General features: G+C 46.1%; 1 protein-coding gene across 1 annotated transcript; it reads right to left on the bottom strand.

The window, feature by feature from the left end:
* Window positions 1-2,350: 2,350 nt before the first annotated feature.
* Window positions 2,351-11,729, bottom strand: Ywhah (tyrosine 3-monooxygenase/tryptophan 5-monooxygenase activation protein eta). The gene is made up of 2 exons (XM_051165251.1): window positions 11,566-11,729; window positions 2,351-3,772 (listed from the first exon to the last, which is right to left on the bottom strand). The coding sequence occupies exons 1-2, from the start codon at window positions 11,650-11,652 to the stop codon at window positions 3,119-3,121; spliced, it is 741 nt and encodes a 246-aa protein (XP_051021208.1). The 5' UTR covers window positions 11,653-11,729; the 3' UTR covers window positions 2,351-3,118.
* Between the last annotated feature and the right edge of the window lie 842 nt (window positions 11,730-12,571).

The raw sequence follows: 12,571 nt of genomic DNA, 5'->3' as shown, positions 1-12,571 counted from the left end.
GTCTTGCAAATAGCTCATCAGCATCAGCAGACAGGAGAAGAAATAAAAGATTCAGTCACTTTTAAAATATTTATTTCAGTGAGACTTGTGGCATGGTTACATGTAGTCAGAGGACAATTTGTAGGAGTCAGTTTTCTGCTTCTAGTGTGTGGGTTTCAAGAATAAAACACAGAGGCCAGGCCAGGCGTGGTGGCACACTCCTTTAATCCCAACACATGGGAGGCAGAGGCAGGCAGATCACGGTGAGTTCAAGGCCAGCCTGGTCTACAAAGCGAGTCCAGGACAGCCAGGGATACACAGAGAAACCCTGTCTAAAAAAAAAAAAAAAGACACAGGAGCTGGGTGTGGTAAGGAACTCGGTAACAGAGGCAGACAGCTTTCTGTGAGTTCGAGGCCAGCCTGGTCTACAATGTGAGTCCAGGACAGCCAGGGTTACACAGAGAAACCCTGACACCAAAAACCAAAAACCAACAAAACAACAATAAAATTAAAAAGAGGGCTGGAGAGATGGCTCAATGGCTAAGAGCACTAGCCTCTCTTCCAGAGGTCCTGAGTTCAATTCCCAGCAACCATGGTAGCTCACAACCATCTGTAATGGGATCTGATGCCCTCTTTCTGGCCTGTAGGTGTACATACAAATAGGGCACTCACTCATACACTAATAAATAAATCTTTATAATAATAATAATAAAAGTAAAGAATCAGACTCAGGTTGTCAGACTTGGTGGCAAGCAACTTTATCAGCTGAGCCATCTCGATGGCTCATTGGTCATTTTCCCAAAATGCCAAACTCGTCCATAAATAAAGTGTGAATTGTGTTCCAGCAGGAGAAAACCTGAGTGGGATTTTAACCTTCTTATTGTATCTACATACACTTCCATGTGTGTACACAGACACACATATACTCATATGGCCCTACCTTAGCCCTGTAAGAACAAGACTCATGGCTGTGTCAACTGACCAAGGCATATCAAGCCACCCACCCAGTGTTTATCATGTAGTAGCAATTCAATGGGATGACTGAGTGAAGGGATGATGTCATTGTGTGGTGAAGAGCCATAGTCCTAGACCCCCAAAATGGACACACAGTAGCTGTCAGGAAGTGGGGGAGAGATCACAGAATCTGAATAGTACAGAAGAAAGCCATTCTAAAGGATCAGTAAAGATTTGTGTAAAAGAGAAGGGATAGGGAGGTACCTCAGTCAATAAAGCAACTGTCCCACAAGTACAAGAGCCTGTTTGAGAACTCAAAACTTGTGTTTAAAAAAAAAAAAATCCAGAGCCAGCCATAGTGGTGCACACCAATCGGGAGGCAGATTGCCGTGAATTCAAGGACAGAGTCCTCGACAGAGTCCAGGACAGCCAGGGCTGTTACACAGAGAAACAGCAGCAGCGACAGGGATGGTCATTAGTATCATCTTCCTGGGGTCTCGTCTCAGGTAAGAATCAAAACAGCTATGGAATAGGAACCATGTGGAGAGCAGCTCCATATTTGTCAGGCCCCAAACTCCTGAACTTGGCTTTCCTGACTTGGCTCCTAATTAGCTCGACTATAGGCCCAGTTACCAAACCCAGCTTAAAAGCCCAGTTTTTTGTTGCTTTGAGAAAAGTTCTCATGTATTCCAGACTGGTCTGGGAGCTGTGTACCTGAAAATGACCTTGAATTTCCACTTCCAGCCTGAATAGCAGGTATTTATGTGGTGCAGGGACTCCAACCTGAGGTTTCACTTATACAAAGCATTCTACCACTGACCTGCATCTCTGCCTCAACAGTCTGATTTGATCTCAGCTTTACCTCTTCAAAGTCAGATCTCTAATATCTAATTTGGGAAATGAGCCACATATCAGCTCAGGGTATACTGTTAGTATTAAACACCATCAAGCCCTCAAGTGGATCAACCACCACCCTCCCAACAGACACAGGCCAAACCTTACAGAGGCTCCCTACCACTGAAAGCAGCACTGTGCTTGGCTCACTTACAAGCATCAGATAACAAGGACAGAGGATAGAAAAGGTGTTATTTAAAAACACAAAAGCAGCTGGTGGTGGTGGTGCACTCCTTTAATTCCAGCACTGGGAGGATCTGGAGTTCGAGGCCAGCCTGGTCTATAAAGCGAGTCTAGGGCAGGCAAGGCTACACAGAGAAAACCTGTATTGAAAACACAAAAAAAGGCAAAAACAAACCAAACACACACACACAAACTATTGTGTGCTACAAAGTATGTAATGAAATCAGAGGCCAGGAAAAGGCTGAATACTGAATACACACTACCAAGGCTACAATGTTTGAGAAATTCAAACCAGCTTTGTGGGAAAGAGGAGGCGGGAAAAATCAAGGCCAGGCAAAGATAATATCCCCAAAGCAGCATTTATTTACTCTTTTAGGTCCAAAACATTTATTTTAGCAGTCTGGCATTTCATAACCACCCATCATGACTGACACAGGTTGGCACACATGATGCTGTCAGGGTACACGAGAACAGTAGCCAAAGAGTTACAAAAAATAAATCCATGATTCTTAATCACAACCAAAAAAAAGTTACACATATCAAAACTTCTGATGCATTGCATTGAAAACAAAGTGTGCGCACATCATAATTTAAAGAGGCACAGCAAGGGCTGCTGAAAGCTCACGTTAACAGTTTTATAACGCTGATGGTGAAGGAACAAGTTGTTGCCGTGTCAGTTTCCATTAGCTGAAGGAAGGGGTGAGAGGGTCGAATTCATTTTTTGCATGCACAAGATGTACTGCTTAACAAAACACTATCAGCTTGTTTTAAATAGCAGCCATAGCCTGTGTTGGCTAATTCTCCTTTCTACACTCAATTACTGTCACCTGGATTTGCCATAGATCAACAGACATAATAAAATGCCTCATTCAGAGCACACTTCTCTGCACAATTCAAAAATAGTGCCCTGTAGCTCAAAGCAACCATCAGTCCAGCAAATGCCCATGAAGGTTTATCTTAAACTGCTTCCCAAGGGACAGGAGGGCAGATCTGAATAGCTGTGCTGCCAATACAGATAGGTTTAGCACTAGATATAGTGATTGTGGCAAGGAAGAATCAGTGATGATTGGGGGTGGAGGGGGGAAGGGTCAGGGCGAGGAAAGGGTCTTCAGTTGCCTTCTCCGGCTTCTTCATCCTGCTGGTCGCTCGTCCAGAGGGTGAGGTTGTCTCGCAGCAACTGCATGATCAGAGTGGAGTCCTTATAGGAATCCTCGTTTAGTGTGTCCAGCTCAGCTATGGCGTCATCAAAGGCTTGTTTGGCTAAGAGGCAGGCCTGCTCTGGTGCATTCTGGATCTCATAGTAGAACACAGAAAAATTGAGGGCCAGGCCAAGCCGGATTGGGTGTGTCGGCTGCATGTGCTCTTTGCTGATCTCGAAGGCTTCCTTATACGCGGCCTCAGAAGCTTCAACCACACTGTTTTTCTTCTCCCCAGAAGCCACTTCTGCCAGGTAGCGGTAGTAATCGCCTTTCATTTTCAGGTAGAACACCTTGCTCTCATACTGAAAATCATTGCAGTTCTTGATTAGGAACTTGTCAAGCAGCGCCAAGACATCATTGCAAACTGTCTCCAGCTCCTTCTCAATCTTCTCCCGGTAAGCTTTAACTTTCTCCAACTTCTTCTCATTTCCATCTGCCATGGTTTTCTGCTCAATGCTGCTAATGACCCTCCAAGAAGATCGCCTGGCACCAACTACATTCTTGTAGGCCACAGAGAGGAGATTCCGATCTTCGTTTGATAGAGGCTCATTCAGCTCTGTCACCTGCAAAACACCAGAGGTAAACTTAAGAGAGCAAAGCCCGAGCATCCTGAAAACCATCCCTTCCACATAAGTAACAATCCTCAAAATGGAGCCAGGCACAGAGGCATATGCCTGTAATCTCAGTACTCAGGTCATGATAGGGCTTAGGGTCATTCATAACTTAACTCTGATGCTTGTGTGGCTGAAAATAAGGCTCAGTGGGTTAAGACTGCTGTTTCCTCCTGCGGAAGACGTGTTTGGTTCCCAGTACCAGGTCGCTCACAACTGCCTGTAACTCCAGCTCCAGGAGGATCTGACATACACCCCCCACCAAAACACGCACGCACGCACGCACGCACGCACGCACGCACGCACGCACGCACATGCACACACACACACTGTTCTTTCAAGACCGGGTTTCTTCCGTAGTCCTAGCTATCCTAGAACTTCCTCTATACACCAGGCTGGCCTCCATCTCCCCAATGCTGGGATTAAAAGTGTGCACCACCACCGCCTGGTAAGAAAAATCTTTAAATGATGCTCTCTCTTTGGTAAATGAATGGCTGAATGTGTGTCATGGAAGGCATTGTAGTGGTGCACTATGCTAACGACTTTGCTCTGTAGTATTACTCACATATACTTCCAGGCCTCACTCAAACTAAAATGAAGAGTATATTAGTAAACACTCAAGCCCACTGAATGCTACTTAGCAGCAATCATTTTTTCCAAACTGCATGACTGGAATCTAGGTGGCCATAACATTTGGGAACACTACTTTAAATGAAAATGTTCAATTTCAGGCTGGAGAGATGGCTGAGAAGTTAAGAGTACTGGCTGCTCTTCCAGAGGTCATGAGTTCAATTCCCAGCAACCACATGGTGGCTCACAACCATCTATAATGTGATCTGATGCCCTCTTCTGGCTTGCAGGTGTGTATGCAGGCAGAACACTATGAACATAATAATTTTTTTTTTTTTAAATGTTCAATTTCACTAGCTACAACTTTTCTTGGTTTTCTATGATGCCAACTCCAAGTAAACCAACTATACAGTTAACAGAAAGAACATTAGATTTTACTGTGGGCTGAACTGTGTCCTGGAAAAAAAAAAAAAAAAACCAGCTCATACGCCCAATGACTGGTATCGCTATAAGGAAAGAAAGCTTTGGAGACAAATACACAGGCATTGGAAACCATGTGACCTGAGAAGCAGAGAGCAGAATAACAGTGCCTTTATAAACCAAGAACAGCAAAGATCGCCAGATGTCACAACAGAATAAAAGGCAAGGAAAAATTCTCCCCTGGGTCTTCAGAGCCTGCACTACCCGGGCAGCATCTGAATTTCAGATCTCTAGCCTCCAAGCCTATTGAATATATTTCTACTGCTTTAAGCTACCAAATTTTTGTATTGGGGGGGAGAAAGTGTTTTTTCAAGACAGGGTTTCTCTGTACAACAGCCCTAGCTGTCCTGGACTTTGTAAACCAGGCTAGTATTATCTAATACAAGTGTCTGAAGAGGTCAGACGCCAGACCCATCCCAGAGCTCAGTACTCACCTGGTGTGGGTACTAAGAATTGAACGTGGGTCTCAGATCCTCTGCAAAAGCAGTATGTACTTTATACTCTTGAGAAAAACCTTCCCATTTTTATAAAAGCCAGCCAGCCACTCCATTCCTTTCTATCTTTTTGTTGTTGTTGAGACAGGGTTTCTCTGTGTGGTCTTAGCTGTCCTGGAACTTACTATGTAGACTAGGATGGCCTGGAATTCACACAGATTCACCTGCCTCTGCTTCCTAAGGGATTTCCTTCATCTCTCCATTTCTTAAAAGCAAATCAACAATTAACAAAAACAGTCTCCGTGTCAGCAATTAACTGTTGTCTTTACTGTAACACAACCTTTGACTGTACCAACTCTCCACTCCATGGCACTTGCTTCACCCATTCTCTGCACTAAGATTACACAGCATTAATACAAGTCACAAATAACACAGGCTATTGCCAAATCATTTATCTTCCTATGGCACCATTTGCTTACTCAGAAATCTCTAGGGCTTCCTCCCACTACTCATAAGGCAATAAGCCATGATAAAAATAGACCTAGTGCCAAAAACAGAACAATGACTAGAAAAACTTAAGTTCTTCATCTGGGAGATATCCATTATCAAACGCAGCACTGGGCAAACAAAACTGACATAGGAGCTGGGCATGGTAACACAGTCCCATAATCACAGCTACTCAAGAAGCTGAGGCAGGAGGATTGTCCCTGCATAGGCTATGTAATAAACTCAAGACCAGCACAGCTAACTAATATTCTAAGCTTAATGTTGGTCAAATGAAAACAGCCACTCTCATATCGTTAAGAGACTGACTTGTTTTTGTCTTGCTTTTGACATCATTCAACCCAAACGACTGGCATCAGTGCACAATACTGTCTCAGAAGGCACCAGGACTGTGGCTTCAGAAGTCCTGCCCAGTTCTGATGGTAGCAGTGTCTACACCTGCGGCAGAAGACCAGAACATCAGAGAAGAAAGAAGAGTGAGGAACGCTATAATGCTGCCATTAGGCTGTCTCCATGGGGACATCAGCAGACATCTTGGGGAGCCCCAAAGGCTTATGAAATATAGTTAAGCTGGAGGAGCTAATAGAACGAGTTCTTACATTTTTGTGCACACACACATTCATGTGTTCAGCACCATATGTGTGTGTGTGCAGAGGCCAGAGGACAGCCTGTCACTCCCCTCTGAGGAGGGTCTATCCCAATGGTCTGGAACTTATCAAGTACTCTAGGCTAGATGACCATTGAGCCTGTCTCTGCCTCCCCAGCTCTGGGATTACAAGGATTCGCTCACCACCTGGTTTGGCTGGTGTTTTTAAGTGTGGGTTCTGGGATCCATCTCAGGTCCTTGTGTTTGTACAAGCACTTAACTAAGCCATCCTCCCAGCCCTGCAAGTATAACACTCAACGCTTAAGCAGAATTATAATTCAACCAGTCCTTAACAATGAGGACACTGAAAAATACTCCTGGCCTTCAAAACAGGCCAAGTTCAGATCCTACATACTCCCCTTTCACACTTGTCCACTACAGTTAAGCCACAACTAGGAAACTCTACTTTGAATCAAACTTGGCAGATACACCCAGTTAGTGTAGCAAAGCATACATCAGACATTGTACGAAATTAAAGTGAGAACTCAAAATTTCATATTCTGGCTTCACAACCATTTGACTAAGACAAAATTAACCACTGTAAATCTCATCTATGAAATGGTGCTATTACAAACAGAATCTTGTAAGCAGCTGTTTTAACATTACATGAGGGCTGAGGGAGTCAACCAGTGGCAGAGCATATGCTCAGCATGCACAAGGCCCCAGGGCTTGATCCCTAGCACCAGGCAAATTAATAGAAAACACTAAGTACGGTACTAACAGCTACCATCTACTGAGTTCCCAGAAGTGAGACAACAAATTCCTTAAACGTGCGGAATACAATACAATAAACACTGCCATATCCCTCCAAAACTTTCTTTTTTCAGACAGTCTGTGTGGTTCAGTATAGTCTTGAGCTCATAGTAATCCTCCAACCTTAGCTTCCCAAGTGCTGGGATTATAGGCATGAACTAGCAAATTTAGCCCATACCATGTTTCTAAAGATATGTGTAACACTACATTTAACCATATATGTATGTGTATGTACTAAAGAAAATGTAAAACACTACAATTAACCGTGTGTGTGTGTCACACACAATTTAAAGGAGCACTTTTTAAATTTTTATTTATTTGTTATGTATACAGTGCTCCGGAGCTGGAGAGATGGCTCAGAGGTTAAGAGCACTGACTGCCCTCCAGAGGTTCTGGGCTTACAACCATCTATAAAGTAATCTGATGCCCTCTATGCAGGTGTACATGCAGGCAGAAATTGTATGCATAATAAATAAGCTTTCATAGGAACCATATTAGCCATTGAAAAAAAAATTTTAATAAGTGGTACAGTTCCTATGAAAGCCTTTCAGGAGCTAATTCAGGAACCCAGAACCCAAATACAGACAGAAATCAGAAGTCCTGCTTTCAGGGCAGGGAAGCCATGTGTCTATCTGTTTGCTGTGTGAAATACTTAAGGTACAAGGGTTCAAAGACAGAGTTTTGAGTGAGCTAAGTATGTGCTCCCCCACCCAACCACCGCCCCTAAAGTAATCTTTAACTGCAACTATTAATTACATAAATAATTAAATGTCTTCTTCCCTCCTCCGTTTATATATTGGTAAAGTTACATTTCCAATGCTTGACTAGCGGAAAACAGGTCTCTCCTAATTTTCTTTTATTTCAAACAGTACTAAATAAAGTGGTGTTCATACTAGTACTGCATGGTAGCTCACACTTTTAATCCCAGTACTTGGGAGGCAGAGATCAGCCTGGTCCACTTAGGGAGTTCCAAGCCAGCCAGGGAGACATAGTGAGAACCCATCTCAAAAATTTTTTGTGTGTTTTTCTTCATAATTCCACAGGAATTTGTCTTCCCCACATCATTCAGCGGTGTTCTTCTTTTACACACCGCCTGCTTCTTCTCTCGTTTCTCATCATCTCAGACGCTGGGAGTAAGAGCCTTTTACCTCTGTTAGGGCCTTCTGCCTTTTCCTGTCCGACTCACGTTTCCTCAAATGCAGTTTCATTTCCTATTCTTTGACATTCACCAAACCCAACATTTCTCTCTATGCTCTGCCAACACAAACTGCAGCGGCTGGTGCATAGCCTGTAATCCAAGCACTCAGGAGGCATAGGCAGGAGGATCCTGGGTTTGAAGTTAGTGAGACTCTAAAACTGCACAGCACCATGTTTTCATTTTATAATTTCACATTTCCCATCATATTTTTAAAAATATATTTTATTAATTTCCCACCATATTTTGATATGGCTGATTCAGGAATATACAATATAACTGAACATGTCTACCTCTCTGTCAATAGTCACCAGAAGCCTATGATTTCCTTTCCTCCTGATATCTCCATCCTTCTACAAGAACATTTTAACCCCACTTAGTAAGCTTACTTCAGAGTCCATACTATCAAACTCCATGGAAGCAACTAGGTGTGAGATCAGTAAGAGCTAAGATCTGCTTTTTAAGCTTCGGTTCAGAAACATCTGTTGGCTTTTCATATTGTAAGCTGAGGTTAGGAGAGTCGTCCACCAATCTGAAGCAACGCCGCTATTTCTAGTGTATCGGGAGGAGGCTGCTAGGGAATCAAACCTGGGGCCCTCACCAGGCTGAACTGCTCTACCACCCGAGCTTCAAGTGTACCACTCCTGTCCTCCAGATGACGCTGCTGGATTAAGAAACATCATTACAGGCAGTATGATTAAACCATTTAAATTAAGAAAGAAAAACAGCTAAGATTAAAGGCAAAAATTGATTTGTTAGTAGCACTGAACACTGCTAATTTCCTCCTTCAGAGACCCTGAAGCCAGGAGACATAACTTTCAAGGTCAGAGTGGTGGCACCAGACAATCCATCAAGCTGATGCCCTGCTCCACCCTCTTGGAACATTCTACTTACCTGCTTTTCAGCTGCCTAAAAGAAAGCCCACAGAAACCCAAAGGGAAGCGAGGCATGGTGGTACACACCAGTGATCCTAGCATTTGACAGGTAAAGGCAGGATTATCTGGAGTTCAAGGCCAGCCCACCTTGGCTACTTAGTGTGTAAGGCCAGCCTGGGTTACATGAAACCCTACTAAAAGGGGAAAAACACCAACACAAGTATACTAGAATACACTCTTCCCAAAAACTTTAAGGAAGGTTTATGAATGGATGGCTCATTAACATTTATTAAGAATTTCATCTACAAACCACGCCATGAGGTTGTTCTCCACCTAACTAAAAACATAGGTGCCACTCTGATAGCAAACACCTCCCCTTATTTTTTTAATAAATGATTTGAGGGAATGTTTATCATGAATTTGATGATGCAAACATGAATTCTCAGTGCCTGGTATCTTTTCCAACCCATGAATCATTTCAGACATAGATTATAAATTTTGAACACACTCAAAGGTCCATTAGCTTCTGCAAAATGCTACCTTAATGCCTCAGGGAACATCTGTGGATACAAGTAGGAAATTGCAGGGCATTTTTCAAGCCCACTTAGAAAGACCAGAGAGGCGTTTCTTTTTTTCCTACTGAAATTATATTTTGTCCTGGTAATATCTCTCCAATCTTTCCTTATTTTCCACCTCAGAATAGCTCAAAACAGCTGAGAGCCATTTTCCCTTAACTTTAAGTCATCTTCTTTTCCAAGGGCCTCCCAAAACTGCTGCCTTCAAGACCCCCTCACACAGTAAGGAAAAGCCCCTCACCCAGCTGTTCAGGGGAGAGGCCTCAATTTGCATAATACCAGAACGATTTAGTGACTTGGTGTGTGGACAGAGGTGGCTTTCAGGATGCACAGTAATGTTAGTCTTGTTTCCAAAATTTTTGCAAAACTGCATTTTAAATCAATTATCTTAAAGAACCCACAATTTCTTAAAAGTTCAGACCCCACACCTAGAACATTCCCTGGTATAAATAAAAGATTCTTTCTAATCAGAACAGCATACTATAATGCTGAAATCAGTATCACCAATGAATCAACAAATGGGCTGTGATGTTGCTGGACTCCAGAGACATTTTAATGACTGTATACCAGGGCACTAGAGGACAGATTATCGTTCTTACCTCGGAAACCCTAAATGTTGTCCTCAAATTTATATTTCATGAAGCGTCAAAATAAAAATTCCAAATTAAATTTGTAGGGAGTATCTGGGTTTATGATTTCTTTTTATTTAAGAAATCCTTTGAAAGACCATCTATAGAACATATGAGCTACCTTTCAGGGCAGTTAATACTCAGCTAAAAACTGCCCAACTGCTACTGAAAATGCAAATTTCTGAGCCTCACCCTCAAAATGTCTGTATATTTACAAGTCTAAGGTGGAGTCCAAGGGAATTTCTCCCCAGTCTAAGGAGGTTTACAGCAAAGACTAACAGCAGTTAGTGGCCATGGCTGTACTTCTGCCACAGTGTGACCTTGACAAGAAATATTCATTTAGAAAAAGCTAGGACGATGTGAAGAGTCGTTTCTAATGAGGTGTTAACCAGAACTCAAAGTCTCCGATAGGCAGGTAGGTTTAACTCAGGGTATTTGCTAGGGTGTGGCTGGGTATGTCTCCTTTACCGGAAATCAAGCTGCAGAATCCATCTATGAGGGTCTCAGGAAGGGAAAGGCACACAGGTTCGCTTCGTTTTCATTTCATCTTCAGGCACCTATGCAGCCTTGACCGTTGGGATAGTATGTAGGGACCCATACCCTCCATCACTGCTGGAAAGAGGTCTTCGCTTACAAAGCCAGACCCCAAGGTGTGGAAAATGGGAAAGAACCAACTTCGGGCAAGCAAAGCAAACAGGTCGTGGCAGAGAAAACCAGGAGACCGACCTCCACTCGCTGATGACTCTTTATTACAAGCGAGATGAATGGTGGGAGGAGAGCGCGTTTCGCCCCGGGTCCCGCAGAAGGGTCTAGAAGCAGGAACGCGACTTCCTCGTTTCCTCGGGTACCCCCTCCCCCACCAGGGCTCAGAGCTAGGACACGGCGACCCCCGCCCGCCAGGCTCCGAGGGGCCGCTCGGGGAGACCCTGCCCTGGCCGGGCCTCAGGAAATGGAGAGTCCGGTGGCCACCGCGCCCAAAAGGTGGCGGTGCGCAAAGAGGGAGCCGCCGCCCAGGCCCCGGCCCGCCCGCCCCGCGGCCCGCCCGCCCCGCAGCCCCCCGCCGCCCGGCTCCCGGCGCGCTCACCGCCTTCATGGCGGAGGCCATGTCGTCGTAACGCTCCGCCTGCTCCGCCAGTCGCGCCCGCTGCAGCAGCTGCTCTCGGTCCCCCATGTCGCTCGCGACTCGGCCTCACCTCGCGCGCCCGCACCGCCCTGCTTGCTCGTTCGCTCGCTCTCCTCCCGCCTGCCCGTCCGCTTCCCGGTCGCCGCCGCCGCCGCCGAGGCCGCCGCCGCTCACGCGCACTGGCTCGCCGGCTGGCGGGAGGCTTGCAGGATGCGCCGCCGCTCGCGCCCTCTCGCTGGCTGGCTGCACGCGCTGTGGCGAGCGCCGCGGAGCCGCCGAGAGAGGAGGACCAGGGAGCGCCGCGGGCGGGCGGGGGGCGGGATGGACGGAGGCGGGGGTGGGGGGGGGAAGAAGTGGAGGGGGTAGAAAAGACGCGACCACGCCTGCGCACTCGGAGCGGCCCGCCGAGAGCCTCGGGAGGAGAGGGGGGCGGGGCGGCCCAGCCCTAACGGTCTTTTTCAAGGTGACGTCACCTACTATAAATAGCGGAGGCTTAGGTTCGCGCTGGAGAGCTGCGCAGGCGCCCTAGCAGTGCTGCATTTTACCGCCGCAGCGTTGGAGGGTGGGGGAGCTAATGGGGCGCGGCGCTGGTAGTTCCACAGGCAGGCGTCGTCATAGCCCAGGCCGGGAAAGCGCCACAGAACCCACGTTAGAGCTCTGGCTTGAGAAGGGTCCTTCCTGCAGATAACCCTGCGTGGAGAAGCCCGGGCGCCATCACGGGGGGCTCTGCTCCCCGTGGCCACACCCAGCGCTTGGGTCAGCTCTGCCTGCGCCTGGGGTGGGGTCCTGCCCTTGGGGACAGCCCCTCACAGACACAGCAGTCCACACCGTACTGCAGAGTGGCGTGGCTGCCCTAAGAGAGAGGGAGCTTTGTCACAGGAAGGGACTGGTCAGCTTAGCAGAGTTGAGCAGCCATCCGGGCATACCTACCGGGAGCTGGCCCCGTGTTGGGCCTTGACTAGCACTA

This window comes from Acomys russatus, chromosome 22, assembly GCF_903995435.1.
Source record: "Acomys russatus chromosome 22, mAcoRus1.1, whole genome shotgun sequence".
Lineage (NCBI taxonomy): Eukaryota > Metazoa > Chordata > Mammalia > Rodentia > Muridae > Acomys > Acomys russatus.
The sequence above is the reverse complement of the archived record's forward strand: the minus strand, read 5'-3'. Positions and strand labels throughout refer to the sequence as shown.